The sequence below is a fragment of the Suillus discolor genome (genome assembly GCF_016758755.1).
Source record: "Suillus discolor strain FC423 chromosome Unknown F5147scaffold_28, whole genome shotgun sequence".
Classification (NCBI taxonomy): Eukaryota; Fungi; Basidiomycota; class Agaricomycetes; order Boletales; family Suillaceae; genus Suillus; species Suillus discolor.
In genome coordinates, this window is record NW_024541275.1 from 156,605 (window position 1) to 172,823 (window position 16,219).

General features: G+C 44.2%; 7 protein-coding genes across 7 annotated transcripts; 2 read left to right on the forward strand and 5 right to left on the reverse strand.

The window, feature by feature from the left end:
• Positions 1–71: 71 nt before the first annotated feature.
• F5147DRAFT_652920 (uncharacterized protein) lies at positions 72–2,722 on the reverse strand (the record flags this gene model as incomplete). Its single annotated transcript, XM_041433700.1, has 16 exons — positions 72–114; positions 237–269; positions 528–576; positions 627–713; positions 807–929; positions 983–1,020; positions 1,107–1,216; positions 1,297–1,371; positions 1,485–1,657; positions 1,801–1,920; positions 1,972–2,073; positions 2,212–2,221; positions 2,267–2,291; positions 2,430–2,524; positions 2,576–2,639; positions 2,688–2,722. 16 exons carry the CDS (start codon positions 2,720–2,722, stop codon positions 72–74), a joined length of 1,182 nt encoding a protein of 393 aa, XP_041292716.1.
• Positions 2,723–3,195: 473 nt separating this feature from the next.
• F5147DRAFT_652921 (uncharacterized protein) lies at positions 3,196–4,224 on the forward strand (the record flags this gene model as incomplete). Its single annotated transcript, XM_041433701.1, has 6 exons — positions 3,196–3,312; positions 3,389–3,425; positions 3,476–3,524; positions 3,783–3,815; positions 3,908–4,008; positions 4,082–4,224. The coding sequence occupies 6 exons, from the start codon at positions 3,196–3,198 to the stop codon at positions 4,222–4,224; spliced, it is 480 nt and encodes a 159-aa protein (XP_041292717.1).
• Positions 4,225–4,669: 445 nt separating this feature from the next.
• On the reverse strand, positions 4,670–4,852 carry F5147DRAFT_534847 (uncharacterized protein; the record flags this gene model as incomplete). Its single annotated transcript, XM_041430138.1, has 1 exon — positions 4,670–4,852. A coding segment is annotated over one exon (183 nt), but the record flags the coding sequence as incomplete, so codon positions are not given.
• An 81-nt stretch (positions 4,853–4,933) lies between these two features.
• F5147DRAFT_652922 (uncharacterized protein) lies at positions 4,934–6,086 on the reverse strand (the record flags this gene model as incomplete). Its single annotated transcript, XM_041433702.1, has 5 exons — positions 4,934–5,092; positions 5,140–5,310; positions 5,364–5,509; positions 5,864–5,958; positions 5,998–6,086. 5 exons carry the CDS (start codon positions 6,084–6,086, stop codon positions 4,934–4,936), a joined length of 660 nt encoding a protein of 219 aa, XP_041292719.1.
• Positions 6,087–6,454: 368 nt separating this feature from the next.
• Positions 6,455–6,785, reverse strand: F5147DRAFT_773782 (uncharacterized protein; the record flags this gene model as incomplete). Its single annotated transcript, XM_041441506.1, has 2 exons — positions 6,455–6,667; positions 6,723–6,785. The coding sequence occupies 2 exons, from the start codon at positions 6,783–6,785 to the stop codon at positions 6,455–6,457; spliced, it is 276 nt and encodes a 91-aa protein (XP_041292720.1).
• Positions 6,786–7,435: 650 nt separating this feature from the next.
• Positions 7,436–7,701, reverse strand: F5147DRAFT_577083 (uncharacterized protein; the record flags this gene model as incomplete). Its single annotated transcript, XM_041431375.1, has 2 exons — positions 7,436–7,494; positions 7,545–7,701. Coding segments are annotated over 2 exons (216 nt in total), but the record flags the coding sequence as incomplete, so codon positions are not given.
• Positions 7,702–8,677: 976 nt separating this feature from the next.
• Positions 8,678–10,361, forward strand: F5147DRAFT_773784 (uncharacterized protein; the record flags this gene model as incomplete). Its single annotated transcript, XM_041441507.1, has 9 exons — positions 8,678–8,827; positions 8,882–9,058; positions 9,105–9,186; positions 9,242–9,284; positions 9,349–9,458; positions 9,516–9,628; positions 9,686–9,799; positions 9,854–9,863; positions 9,931–10,361. 9 exons carry the CDS (start codon positions 8,678–8,680, stop codon positions 10,359–10,361), a joined length of 1,230 nt encoding a protein of 409 aa, XP_041292722.1.
• Positions 10,362–16,219: the final 5,858 nt, after the last annotated feature.

Here is a 16,219-nt window from a genome sequence, read left to right on the forward strand (position 1 = left end):
CTTAGTTTGAACTTATGTATTGACAGGGCCATAGATATCACACTGAGTGAGATAAACCAATTGTTAGAGTGTTACACTATCCTGTCTGAGACAGGCGGGTTCAGGAGGGGATGTCTATCACCAAAGGCCATGGAGCCGGATATATTAATAATCATTGTCTCACACTATCAGCTACAGAGATTCTGGATATGTGTATTGATTAACATCACTGCAACTGGACCTAGCTGATCACTCACACATGGAATGCTTGCTGCATAATCATGGGATTCCTGTATGAAAAGATATGTCCGTCATTGGAAACATATCCTAAACCGACTTGGGCATGGTTAGGATCCATTGGCAGGTGAAATAAAAGTAAGGAGCAATAGGATGGCTGAGGAGCATTGGCTGCAGCAGTGTGCTCAGGGCCTGGCACAATAGTAAATCGTTAATAGGACAAGCACAGATGAACCATACCGCTACACATTGAGTCACTTACAAGAATATGAATTCAGTTATGTTATCATACTTTAGTATTTGATACGCACCACTTGGCAAAATCTGCTTGGTTGTCCCAAGAATTGGGGGCTTTGAAGCCTGTGTACCATGTATCACAGCCCAGGGATGATAGTCATAAAATCACCCACCAGCCTGCCGCCAGAAGAGATTGTGCATCATGAAGTCCTTGGCACATTCTTGGTTAGGCTTAGGGATATGTTGAACCTCGTTATTCCCTGTGCAAGCGGCAGCATTTGAGGTGTGACAGTAGTCAATGTGGATGTGTCTACCCAACGCCTAACAGACAAGGTTGCACATTGTCGGTGCACCCTCATCATTTGATGAGAAGCAACGGTCATCGACCTCAAGACCCTTGTCATCTGGGCCATCAACTGCCCATCGTGACGAGGACATGGATTCATGTCTTGTTTCATGCTCTTGCTGCAAATGACCTGATGTAATGGTTCATGAAACATGACTGCTGAGGTGCACTAGATGTACTTACCGAGCAGCAATGTACAATAGTAGCCACAGCGATCACACCTGAAAAGACAAGAATGAATGAGGAAAGACCGCAAAAACAGAAGAAAGTTTCACCATTCTCAGGTCCAAACTATGGTTGTGCCAACCTGTATGGGCTACCAGTGGTATATAGCCGGAATTGGGACACCCCACACTCACTGGCGAGAAATGCACCATTCAGAACACGAGTGAATGAATGACTCCAGTAGATTGCGAGCTGGGATCGAAAAAACTCAGAGTATAATCCCAAAGACAGAATGGGGACATACATGATCATGATGACAGATAGAACTGTACATCCTTCAGCGCATGGAGTACATTATCCTTGATGCTGTCCAGGTTGGCAAACCACTGCGAGGTGGCCCTGTCAGACTATGTAAGCACTAAGGTGTGCCTCTCACGCTACTCGCAACTTATGTTACAATGATAGGCTCACCAGTCTTCTAATCATATGGATAGCGATGCTTGATCTTCTGCACTCTCACAAGGGACCCAATGGACTCCAGTAGTCTGACAATAGCCTTGTTTCCACCCTTGAGTACCTCTTGACATACTAGTGTTTGCACAGCTTCTTCGCCTACGACATGAGCAACACCGAGAGAAAATTTGCCAGCATCATCAACATGACATATGATATCTGTGGGGCCTTGCAGAAGGCCTAGCACTCAGAATGCCAGGTAGCTATGTGCATGAGCGCAGTGCACCAGACCAGATCCAGACTCCAATGTGAACATGAGATGCCACAATGATCTTTGCGTTCATTAAAGCAGACAAGAAAATGGAGCATAATTGTGTGCCCACCAGATCTGTGCCCCTTGATTTCAGCAATAACTTTGTGGGGTCCGATGATGTGCTCTAGTGCAAGAAGATGATCTTTAGCAACAACAAGAGCATCCTTCTTGAAAGATGAATGACAATGCCCTAATGAAGGATATCTGTGAGGATGTTAAAATCAATGAAACCCATACATACCATGTTTGCTGTTAGAGTCCAAGATGTAGTGGTTCATACTGGAAAATTTGCCAAAGGATCCTTGGCCAAGACTTCTCGGAGAGCAGTGCTCATGACTGTGGTCTGTGAGTCCAACATAAATATCACATAGGCTGAATATGAGACATGATCATTGTTATAGATGACTGCCACTTCTGCAAGAGTGGAATGTGATGAGGGAGAGGGATGTACTGGTCAGTAGTGCTGGTAAATAAGACCTACGTGGTATAGGCTATAAATAATAGAGTTGGATGACAGGATGTAAGAAATCATGTACCTTGGTCAACCATTTGTTGAAATACCTGAAGCTGATGAACTTCATAGTCACGGTGTTTAGGAAGAGGTCTGTAAGTCAAAATGTAGCCATAGATCAATCTCAAGTCATACCAAGTGTACAGAAGGTCATTTTTGGGCACCACTAATCGGCCATTATGCAAAACTGCTCGAATTCCTTCTGCTGCATCTTCATTTCGTGTTCTGCCATTGCTTTGGCTGCTGCATGTATGACATTGGGCGGTAACAAAAGAGCATTCATCTGAATTTCATATTCATTCAACACAACATCACTAGGAAAATAACTACACACCTTTGACTCCTGCAGAGCCTTATTTTCAATAGGCAACCCATGGAAGTCCCAAACAGGGTAGTAGCTTCAACGGATGAGCAGTACTATTCAACCACAGGAAGGAAGGACTCACTGTATTTTATGCTCTCCAAGTTTTGTCTCATGCATACTATGGTTTGAGTCACTATCACATGCTGGAGGGGCACTAGGAAAATGCTGTGCCACTGCTGTGCAGCATCTGCCGCAATGTTCCAAATTTATGCTATACAGTCTACACTATAGTACTACGCTGCTAAGTAGTAGTAGAGCAGCAAATGAACACACGAGCAAAATATACTTGCTTGTTGGTGGCCACATGCTATGGATGCTGCATCACTGCCTTGAAGGACTTTACATGATGAATATAAACTCGCTTGGTTATCGCTGTCTTGAACTGTGTTAGTGGAGACTAACTTATCTACAGTGTGTTCCAACTTCCAAGTCCCAGATTTCAAACTTGTGTGATACACAAATCCACCATTGAGGTATTTATTCCAATGCAAGTCTGCAATACTATGATGTGCAAAATAACTGCTGAAGGACCATGTATTATACAGCTTGAGTTTATTTTCAGCAAGTAAGTATACTAGTGTTGCAGCACCATGTCGCAGGCATCACAGTCATCATGGGCACCATATCGGAGCACTCCCCAAATATGGAAAAAAGGTGGGGAAGTGCTCCAATATGGTGCCTGCAATGACTGCAACGCCCACAACAAGGTGCTGCGACACCATCAGTGAATTCGTGAGATCAAGATATTGTAGCCTCCCTAAGCCTAACTGAGAATGTGTCAAGGACTTCATGATGCACAATCTCTTTTGGCGGCAGGCTGGTGGGTGATTTTATGACTATCATCCCTGGGCTGTGATACATGGTACACAGGCTTCAAAGCCCCCAATTCTTGGGACAACCAAGCAGATTTTGCCAAGTGGTGCGTATCAAATACTAAAGTATGATAACATAACTGAATTCATATTCTTGTAAGTGACTCAATGTGTAGCGGTATGGTTCATCTGTGCTTGTCCTATTGGTGATTTACTATTGTGCCAGGCCCCGAGCACACTGCTGCAGCCAATGCTCCTCAACCATCCTATTGCTCCTTACCTTTATTTCACCCACTGATGGATCCCAACCATGCCCAAGTCGGTTTAGGATATGTTTCCAATGTCGGACATCTCTTTTCATGCAGGAATCCTGTGATTATGCAGCAAGCATTCCATGTGTGAGTGATCAGCTAGGTCCAGTTGCAGTAATGTTAATCAATACACATATCCAGAATCTCTGTAGCTGATAGTGTGAGACAGTGATTATTAGTATATCTGGCTCCATGGCCTCTGGTGATAGACATCCCCTCCTGAACCTGCCTGTCTCACATAGGATGGTGCAACACTCTAACAATTGGTTTATCTCACTCAGTGTGATATCTATAGCCCTGTCAATACATAAGTTCAAACTAGAGCCCCTTCAGTAACTTTTTCCGATATATAGGGCCACCCAAAGTTGATAATCTGCTCAATGAGATGGGTCAACTGAGGTGGGCCCAAATGAAGATGTATAGATGGAGAGGGGTGGGCCCAATATGTGATATAAGTATTGTGCTACCGATATGGATGATTGAGCCCATACAATAGTATATATACCCATACTGATGGCAGGGCCGATATGAGTAGGTGAGATATAGGGATGAGCCCAGGTGCCTGTGCTTCCAAGATGGATGGATGGGCCCATACAACCATACAACCTATATTAATTAATAGTAGGGCTGATATGACAAGCTGAGATATAGAGATGGGCCAACTGCCAGTGCTGCTGAGGTAGACTGCTGGGTCCGCACAATAGTACTACTGTGATCCAAGAGCTTAGAATTTCTTTCCTCCGGAATGTATGCATGTGGACCTGGGATGATATCCTACTGAGATAGATACATCATCAGCCAATACGGAAGGGGTTGTACTTGGCATATTCCAGGAGCGGGGTTTGGGTGTAGTTGTGGATGCTGTCACAGACAAACCAGGCCCAAATGATCCTGTCGCCCTCATCCACCCGAACCCTGTGTCTAATGAGTCATTCCGAGTAGCCCACCATGATGCTGGGATCATATGCTATGTCGATTCTGAGGTTGATCAAATGCATCACAGCTTGCCAATAACTCCCGATGCTTGTCAGGATATCGAATCCTTTAGGTGGACATTTCGGGCCTCGGTGGTATGGAGACAATCTGTTGCACATAACTGCAACTCCTATGTAGATGGACACCCAATGCTTGAGGTTTTGGTACATGTCATCCAACCTCTGAGAAGCAGCCCAATTACTGAGCTTGATGTGAGTTCGGACTGAAGCCTAATATTTTTGCGGGTGCATGACACGCATGGCAGTGGAAGCCAACAGTCTGGATCTCTGCATTTCCAAAATCATCGACATGCCCCTTTCACCCTTCAGGGTAGCCAAGACCTCTGGCATGAACCCATCCCAAGTATTCTCAGGAGGTGTACCCTGGCACTATTGGTGGTCAGATGAGTTGGTAGTTGATAGGACAACAGCCTCACCTCTCGGCCTTGTTGGAACCAGCATGGAGCTATATTGATGCACTTGGGGGTAACATCAGTGCCATCGGTGGCATGGAAGTTGGCACCATTGGTTCTCCACTGACTGGCTCCACGGATGACACTCTTTTGCAGGTGGTGACTCATTCTGAGAGTGGCTGTGTACATATCACTCTGTTGATATCAGCATGATAAATCAGGAGCATAGAATTGAATGAAGTACCAACCTGGATGTAGCCATGCAGTGCTTCTGGGATATACCAAATAATAATCCTGTAGCCAGAATCCAGGACAATCAAAGGACGGGTCAAGAGCATTCTCTCGGCAGGAGGGAATCTAGCCCAGAGCAATTTTTTATGCACATTATTCATACCTGTTTCCCATTTGGTGAGAGCTTAATTGTAATGAACCATGTCGATATCCAGTTGGACTTGATCCCGACAGTCAGGAAGGATAAACATTTTTTTTAAATCTGAGTTTTTGTCCATTGAGGATGTAATCCTATGTAGGACAGTACTATCTAATCTACTGGACCCCCTGTGTCCTTTGCTTGCAGAGATCATGAATGCTCTGACATGAGGCATACCCCTGTCAGTCCGCCATTCCTGCCGGCTGTTTTAGATGCGCATCTCATTTGCATGGTAGATTTGAGGTTCTACATGTGGTTCATGTTTCTGTGTGGTGATGGTACACATTTAAGGATAAACATAATAATCAAGGGACTGACTTGGATTCTGGTAGGCCTCGGCCAGAAGGAACACTAGCTGGGCGCATGTAATGATAGTGGGAATATCAAGCTTGGGAGGTGGGGGAATGAGAGGTCTACCAGCAAGATGGGCCATATACTGCTGCTCCACTCACTCGCTGATCTCGGGAAGAGGATGGAATGTATTCAACTGGTGGAACATGTGATCACAGTAGGAGGACCACTCTGAGGAGATATCAGACATGACTGGAATGAGATCAAAGGACATCCATCAATCAGCCTGCATTTATTGCATCATTTGCTGAGCCTTGTGCAGCAAGCATGTCCAGGATGTAATTGAGGCGCATGGACTATTACCTGCAGTAGATGTAAGCAAACTGGAGGGAAGCACATGCAAGCGAGTAAATACAGGCATACTAATTACATCATTAATACATGTTATCATTTCTTTTCATTCCTACTGAGGTATTTCACCAGCACCTTTTACTTATAATCAGTACCAACATATACAAACCGGAGAAATGAATCTATGTATAGATATGAACTGAAAACTATGAACCCGGGCTCTACTCCCATTTGATGCCGAGCCTATCTATCAATTCATTGCGATGCTCACATGGCATCCATTACCTCATCCACCAGTCCTTCCAGCCAGGTCAATGCATCCACGGCAGGATCGCCTTCCTCTACCTTTGTAAGCAGCATGCTCTGCAAACCTTCTTCCAGCCGTTGCATGTTTTCCCTGATGCAGTGGACTTGGTGGAGCAAGGGGTCACTGACAGTGGGCATCTGGGGCAGTTTTGGGATCAGGAGATGACCCATAGGCTGGGCATACACAAAGATCAGAGAAATCCTGCCGATTCTGAATAGAAGTGCTCACCACCTGGTTGAAATGCTCCTCAACCAACTCCTTGACCTCAAGGAGGGAGATGCAGTTGGGCATCTGAAAAGGACCAAGGTCGAAACAATCCTTCCACCAGCAATATGTATATAGATTGATAATTCAGCAGCGGGCTGTGATGTCTCCATCCACCATACAGTCAAACTTCTTGAATGCATTATAGAGTTTGTTGTCATCCAGTGCTCTGATCTGCCAACCTGCCAAGATCCAGATGACATCACAAAGATACATAGGCATAGAAGGGCTGACACAACTGGCCGCCCATATGTTGATGAATGGGAACACAAACTGCTATGAAACATCTCAGGAGCTGAAACACTGGGACCAAAATATATATGCATACATACCACCCAGAATTAATGATATAGAATCAATGCCCACTCTGATCCCCCAATATGACCTGCCAAATATCAGTATGTAGTAGAAGCAATCTTGCAGTAATTACATCAAATGTTCCTCCCAATGCAGGAATGTAATTCTCAGTGATTCCATTTGAATTCTGGGTTGACTTTCGAGAAGCTGGTATCAGCTGCATCAGCCAGTGCCCGATACACCTGAGCTTGTATAACTGCATAGCATCTATGCCCATCCCGATCTCAGTTGCCTGTGTCTGCTTCTGCTCTTGCCAGCTATGCTCTGCTTTTGAATACAAAGAAATCAATGGTACATCACATTTCATGCTCCACTAACAATCACTCTTTGGCCCACCGGTCACGCAATGACTTCATGCGGAGCCAATGGACCCTGTAGACTATTGGGGAGATTTGTGAGAGAAAGATATCATATGTCTGGAGCACTTACATTCGGTCATACAATCACTGCTGGTGGAATCAGCCTGCACCTTGAATGACCAAAACCATGGAAGAGTAGAGTTTTTTTGCCCCTGGGCATTTGAGTCCACTACTGCCACACTTGTCTTCAAATCTTTCTTTTCTGACTGCCAATATTTCTCCAATGTATTGCAGGCCTCTAATTTGACTAGCTACTGCCGACATTTGGTGTAAATGTGGCTGTTGAGCCTGATCACCCACTCAACTGAATGCACTTGCGCCCAGGCCCTGGTTGACTGGGCCTGCAATTTGGCCGTACAGACTGTGGTGCAAAAGAGAACAGCTTTATCTGCGAGATGAACCTGGATTGCATGCAAAGATCGTTGGCCTGCCTTCTCTCAGGGTAATCTCCTATGCGACAAGGTCTGTGACCGACAGTTCATCACACTGTGTCATGCCTATGTTTGATGGAAGAGGACTGACAGCTATCTCAGGGTGAAAGAGTGCCGCAGGATCATCTTCCAATGGCTCAATGCCACCTTCCTTCCAATCATCTTCAGGAGCATCTGTATCATCGTCCATGAATGCTAGATTCATATCAGGTATATCTTCATCTGCATCAAAACCTTGACTGAGGTATCGTTTGGTAACAAGATTGAATTCATCAATGGTTTGTTGCAAAGAGACCCTGCAACAGGCGATAGACAGTTTCTGAGTCTCGGTAGGATGTCTTCCGAGCTTTCATATGTCGATGACCAACACTATCTGGGACTCCTCGATGGTAATGCCTGATGCTATCCAGGTTGCAGCACCAAGCTGGTGATGAGCTTCAGGTCAATTATATGGCTGACATAATCTATGGATTCATCGGTGAGGTGTGGCAAGATGGGCCAAAGGTTACAACATCTAAGTGGTGCTCTGCACATCTCGACTTTCACATCGCGCTGGCATTACAAGATAGTGCATTTACTTCGGAACATCAGAAGATTGCACTAAAGAAGATGAATCATACATGGGCTCAGTTCAGAGAGAAGAAAATGTACAAGAAGGTCCAAGTGCATGAGTTCTCAATTAACATGGATCTCATTTATCAATTCTCGCTTGACATGGAACATAGTGACATATGAAGGATTACACAAGGCATTATGCACTAACGAGGAAGACATGTGTGGTGGTGGCTTTGAACACAAGCACTTGACCAATGGTATCATATTTGAATTGCTGAAAAGCATCCAGAATGTTCTGCACGCACCAGAGACCACTGACAATGCACAGACTGTTGTTTCAGACAAGGGTTCCCCTCAAGCATCCAAGGTGCAAAAGAGTCAATGATCTAGGGTTCAAGCAACCACTGAACCCGTTGGTAAGTTGTGGACATTGTTGTTGGAGGTGAAGCACCTTGACCTTAACATCTCTGCAGCTTCTTCCATGCATATATACCATGGATCCAAGTTGAAATATGGTGACAAACATGGAAATAACCAGACATCTGCACCTATCGCTGGGACAGGTATGGTTCTGTCAGACATAGATGCTGAGGGGGAGGTGGGTGAGCCCCGAACCTTGAAATAATTCACATAACCTATTGTAGCAGAGCGATAGCACATGCATTTCAAATGTATTTGAACTACGGGAAGATGCAAAAAAGTCAACAAAGGGCCATAAGGTGAACCGTAAGTCCCAGCCAGCGAAAGAAAAAGGCAGTGAAACAAACAATGCCTCCAACAGATGATAGCAATGATGGATTGGCTGCTAATGAGTCTCTTGCACAGTCAGATGTTGGTCATTGGCCCTCTTATGGTTTTAGTTACTGATGTTCATCACATAAGTCGCAGCCTGCCAAAAGGCAAAGGGAAGGGCAAAAAGAAGGCATTCAAACCGACATTGCCGCAAACTGAAGAAAGTGATGATGAGTTAGATGCAAATGAGTCAGCTATGGCTATAGGTCATTGACACTTGTATTATTTAAGTTACTGATGCTTATCTCATAAGTCACAGTCAGTGAAAGAAAAGATTAATCTAACAGTAGTAGATCGGGTGCTAGCAAGAGACTCTCCCAACGATGAATTGCAGCCATTGGCTTGTAATGAGTCAGATGTTGAGCAGTCAGCTATTGTGAGTCATTCCTTCCTTTATTCTCCATGTCATTAACATTTACAACCTCTATCACAGTTGTTGGGGAAAGGGAATAGCACTCCAGCATCACAGATGTCTCTCCTAGCTACTGACAATGATGACAAGTACCAGCATATTAGTGCTGATTTAGAGATTCTCCGAAGGGCAGCAGTGAGTTGTTCATTATCTTTTAATCACTGCAACTGATGTTTGCCCATATCATAGAGGCTGGTGAGTGCAGATATCCTAAAAATGTATCTCGAACATACTAACAAAAATGTAACTCGACAAAGCTAATTTAGATCCGCATTCACTCCCATCCATATTAGATGACTGGTCCAAATGGAACAGGATTGCATTCGAGCAGGGAAACTTGCAAGTATTTCTGAAGCTCGGAACCTGGATGCTCCTGCGATTCAGACAGCTTGCAATGCTTGACATGGACACTGATGTCAATGGAGTCATTATTCCCGAAAATCCCAGGACAATGGCATTTGATAGTGAAGATCAGTACCTCGAAGCACTAGGGATGGAACATCTGTATTCTGCAATCGTGCACATGGAATCACGCCTTTGCTTCCTCAGTCACCTCTTCCACTCTCTTGGCAATGTAGCCAATGATTCTGACATCAGGGAGAGCAACCCAAGATTCTGGTCAATTGCCTCTCCACCACCTGTTACGCACTCAAATAGATCTGTTAGGCGGAGCCCTAAGAGGGGCGTCGTCCACTAACGTTCGTGACGTAACCGGAAGGATCCGGTATAGCAAGTGATACTGGCGACGACGAGTCGGCAGTGATCACAGTACGTGCGTGTCACGTGACTTCGTAGATGGATGTCTGTAAAGTCACTCAAGGTAAGGACTGTCTTGTCCGTACAATGAGGTCGATCGAGGTAGACTTAGTCGCGATGAGCAACTAAGAAAAGATACTAGAGACTGAAGCCAAAGGGGCGTTCAGAGGGAAGTATGTTCCAGGGAAGATTGAGTAGATTCAAGTTAGAGAATCTAGTACAAGGTGACTGACTACTTATACTAAGTGGAAAGGGTTAAGGGCAAGGTTACCGCACAGTAGGTAAGGGTAAAGGGGAAACAAGAATGGTATAGGTGCATTGGCAACATAGCCGGATTAGTGATGGGTGGTCGAACGTGGAATGAGACTGAGAAACGTTGGAACGGACCAACGGTAAGAATACAACGTGCGGGAATCCGCAGTCAGAAGGAACAGAAAGAGGAAAGCCACATTGGTGGCACGAGTCAGACCGAGTCATAGGTGCGGGACCACATTGGTGGTCGAATCAAGGGAGGAACGTGCGTGCATGTGCATAGAGGCGGGCGATGTGAGGGACGGGAATGGTCCCAAGGATCCGGTCAACGGAAAGTCGGTAAAGGAGGACGAGCCGGTAGATGGTGAGGGCGAGGATGAAGGGAAAATGATAGGGGGGCCACGTGACCAATGTTACTTGTAACACTATGTAACCTTGAAAATGGTGGAAAATAGTTGATTTGAATGATTAGTGATGTTGGTAATTACTGCTTGTAGTTCACCCCTTGCTGACATCTTCACTATGTCTAGTATCTCATAAAAATTTCATAGTTGTTTAAAACTAGGTGCATCATCCTATATGACCTTGAAAATAGTGATCACCAAGATGAATACAATAAGGAACTCTACAGTCTTTGTTCATGATGATGTACAATATGTGTCCCAAAAATCATTTGTAACAGTGGGTATTTGCAACATTACCAAATCAGACAAATAACTAGACAAACAATCCTGTTGATGTGATGAACCTCTTTAATCTCTCTCATGTCATATTCACCTTTCAACCTCACTATCTGACTGCTGGAAAAGCAGGTCCCATTGGCCAGCCAAAAGCAAAGATAGAAAAATGGCCATACTACCATTCTTCCAATGGTTGTGGGTGAGAGAAAAGTCAATGTTTGTGAAGCTGTCGATATTTCAATTATCCAATTTATGGCTGATTTTCCAACTTCAACATCAGCTTCAAAGAATGTTCTGCCTTTAAATCAGGACACCCTTCGGAGAAAGAACATCTTGAATACAGTCGGGAATGCATTAAGTGCAAATTTTCCTGTTGTCATCAGAGGCATATCCCATGAGAAACTGCATGAAAGCATATCACAGGACTACCTAGATGAGAAGTTTGCAATCTCACCACATCAGCTGGTCTGTATTCATGGTGAACATTATATCAAATACTTTGTCTCTCTGCTTGATTGATATTTAATACAGATGTAATGATTTGATCCATATATAATGTGTGTGTTAAGACCGTGCACAAAGGGTAGGACTGATTCTGAGGGGCTTGGCTTCAGCACATGCGCTGCGCCCCTTATCTGAGTATGTGCCCTTAATTTCAGAATGATGTCCAGGGAAAGTCTAAGGAAGTCCAAAGGACTTCCGAAGGAGCGCGGGAAACTTCAGAAAGACTTTCTGGACAAGTGTAAGTAACTTCCGGAGGAATGCAGGAAAGTTCTGGAGGAACTTCCGGAAATTACAATGGAGATTTCATCCTGATATGGATATGTATAATGGCTACTCAGGACACATCCTGAGTAGAAGCAAACAGAGGAAAGGCTGCAAGGACAAAGTCCAAAGCAGAATAGGTCCAGCGGACCGCAGGAAAGATCTGGGGGAACTTCCGGAAACTCGGAGGAATGGAGAATTGGAGGAGCGGAGCTCCGGCCTAGAGAATTCCTCCCTAGGCCATTCAGAAGGAAAGAACTAGTATGAGGACTTAGAGTGAGATCTAGTGCGAGGACTAATATGATATTCAGACTGAGGTACTACAGGGCTATACACGTTAGCGATACTAATGCGAAGCAACAACTAGTGTACGTCAGTGTGAGTCTATATGAATGAATGTACTACATACCTCAGTTATGTTGGGGAACAAAATTGAGGTGTCAATGGAGTTGAGACGACGATGTAAGTAGTGGCAAGGAAAGCTTAGGTAACGACACCAGAGGATTAACGTGCAGATGTGCCATAAGATGCAAGAAGCCAGGAAGACGTCGGACAGTGTGGTACCGAAGGTGAACAAGATAACAAGATAGTGTGAAAAGGCAATACGATGTCAACAAGGGCATATACAAGAGTTTATATACTAAAGGACTATCCAAAAGATCAGTAATCAAGGGTCCGAGGCTATGTACAAAGTGTAAGCAAAGTCTATCACAAATCACACATGAGTCGGAAATTAAGCATAGGTTAACAGATCAGTAAGGATAGCCGGAAGTAAGCATAACCGAGATACCGGAGACAAGGAATACCAAATAGAAAAATAGGCTGTGTTAACATTATATGAACAGGAAATGAATTAAGAAGCTTATCAGATCTTCGGATTGGATCGGATTGGATCTAAGGTCCAGAGTGCGGACGAGAAGCGTGGATATCAGATCTGGATGTGTGGATATGCAAAGGTACAGTTAATTGGACAGATAAAGGACATGGACAAGGGGTCCGGAGGTCCAGATTCGGTGTGGGAACATTGTCCAATATAGGTCCAAAATATAGGATATGACAGTCTGTCCCACAAGGAATGGTACAATCAAATCATTCTTAGAATCTGTTACAGTAACATGGCACGAGTCCCCCGCCAGCAGAGAGCCCTCTGCCACCCGCACGGCTATAGACGACACCGGAGCCTCACCAGCTCTATAGACGATAACAGAGCATCATTGGCTCTATGACGATAGATGACGACAGATAATAATAGACGATAAGCGGCAACTGCCGGCTTAGATAAGCGGTCTGGACCGCACGTGACATGACATGACGACATAGGTCTAGAAGACCTATTTATGTTATCAAGATAGAAGGCAAGCCTTGTGTTGCCTCATGTACTGATAGAAGGATACCACGTGGATCCTATCTCTGATGGAAGCGTACCGCATGGACGCTATCTACGATAGAAGCCCGCCTCATGGACGCTATCTCTGACTCATGTAGATAAGCAGATTAGAACCCAGCTTTAGGCTGAGCTTAGATACGATAGAGTAGCCTTATATAAGGTCGAAGATTAAAGTAGATGCTCCTTACTTTAATCTTACTAGGTACTACCCAGAACTAGTCTAATCAACTAGCTTTTCCCTTGAACTCCTTGTCCCGCTAAAGCTACCTGCTCGACATCGACTCGTACCTTCAGTGACGCCTCTCACTGTCTGTAACCTCTGCTATCATCTCAGCGTAACCCCTCGTTAACCACCACGAGCTACGTTCGAGTACGCAACCTTTGCTTGTCTGTAAAGGCCGACGACTCTCAGCACTCGGTACCACTGTCGTGGTTGTCGCTGTTAGAACTATCCTAGTCGCACACGACCGCTTGTCGTAACAGAATCCATCAATGACCCAAACAAAATTCAATGTATCCTGGATCTCCCACTCTCACAAGTTGCTATGCCTAAATCTCTAAGGTAAGATTCACGTATCTTTATGTCGATGATCTATCTTCTAATTAAGGCCAATGTCCAGAAACAGGATGGAATCAGACAACTCATAGTGTTGCTGTTGTCTCAAATGTCCATCCCCACAATTTTACTGTGAAAGGATGAGGTATGACCCATCATGCTGGATTCTTAACATACTCACATCATGATGTGGAGGGAACATTAATGTGGATATGAATGGAAGTGGGGCTTAAGTTCTGGGTAGTCTTCAGACCAAAGGCTCAATGGGATGACTGCAGTCATATTCAAGATATCACCACACAGCTGGCCAACTTCACGATGCACAAGGCATTATTGAAGGTAAAATGTGATGCTGAGGTGATAATGCTGATTGCTGGCGACATGTTGTAAAGAATTTATAATATTTCAGCGCAATAGTTGAAATCCACAAACTCCAGAATACAACCACCTTGCACGATGCATGCGGTGTATACTCCAGTGGCCTTATTTGCCACAGGTGGTCATTTCTACCACTATGGTTGCATGCACCTTATTGAGCTTACCCAGTACATTGACACAGAAGTTGCTGACTCCACAACCAACCAGGTCCTTGAACATACATTGGAGACCATTCATCGGATTGTTATAGCTCTTCCTTACTTGTCTCTAAGGATATGTAAGGAATCATGTTCATGTAGATGTTGAAATTATACTGACAGGATTATCAGCATTGTTGACGAGACCTCTGCTTAGTTTTGTACTATGGCCACAAAATCTAAGGAATATTGTGCCAAGGGAAGCAGTCAATGCTCAGCAAGGAATATGGAAACTGCAGACCCAAGCATTGATATCTCAGACATCTTGCTTGGGTATCTTGGAGTTTCACAGTGGGTTTCAGCAAACCATATGTTATACAAGGGTGATCAGTTCATCCCTGGAGATCCTATTGACTGGGCTGATCTTGATAAAGTAATGAAAGCATCACTACAGTTGTAATATTCTGAGTCGGCTCAATGACTGTTTGTTGTTTATAACCTGGAATTGTATTCATCGTAACTGCAATGATGAACAGAGAATGTGTTGGTTCCATTGTTACAATATGTGTCTCATGTATCCAATAACATTATCATTCCTAGTTAGATGTACATCATGTCATGATAAAGTTGCATGACAAGCAACAATGGACCACTGTTAAAATCTAGTTTGGTGAGCTGCTAACAATGCACACAAGGAACTACTCACCATTTGGCTTTTTCCTCGCCATGATATAGGTTGGGAATGACCCTGTGTCAGGATCACCATCAGAATCACTTTCATCACCACCTTCTGGATCACCTTGAGAATTATTCCCGGTATCACCTTCATGATCACTATCAATATCTCCCTCAAGATCACCTTCAATATCATATCCAAGATCACCTTCAAAGCAAGTCTTACAATCATGGTAAACCTACCATTCCCATGATGAACTCACCCGACAAATACCGATGTGCTGCTGTGAAAAAAACTTATGGTGAGCTACTGGATATTAGTACGAGGAATCATATACTATTCTGAGCTTCAGGTTGCCTGACCCATTCATCTAGTAATTCCCAAAATAACATCTCCCTTTGTCCAATCCCACACTACTTGATCATCCCAGTAGGCAACATTACAATTCTTCCATCTTTGATCTCTGAATCTTGTAGGAAATATTTGACGTCCCCGTGCGAATATTTCACATGAAACACTATGACACATAGGCGTGCATTATTAACAAGATACAAGATTGCTACTGGATGAGACCGATGAACATTAAGCATCAGAGAAATGTGAGTTAAAGAATGTAGGGCATCTAAGCCTATATCAGGCTTTGTGAGCACCTTGCTGTCCATGAGATTGACATGGGTAATGTGGCTGAGACCGCTAAATGTGCCAATGGACTTGATGAAGCTTATGCCCATGTAAAGAGCCAAGGACCTGAGAGGCATATATTCCAATGCAAGCCATATTGATGACTGATCATCTGGGATGAAATATATATTAACTATTAAAGCCAGGTGTTTGATGCCACTGCAAAGGGAGAGAATCTCCAACACCATCAAGGCATCCATAATACCATCTAGAAACAGTGCTATAATGGCTGTTTTTGCAAATTGGACAGGCATTGGACACAGCCAAAGACATGCCGTGAATTCCTT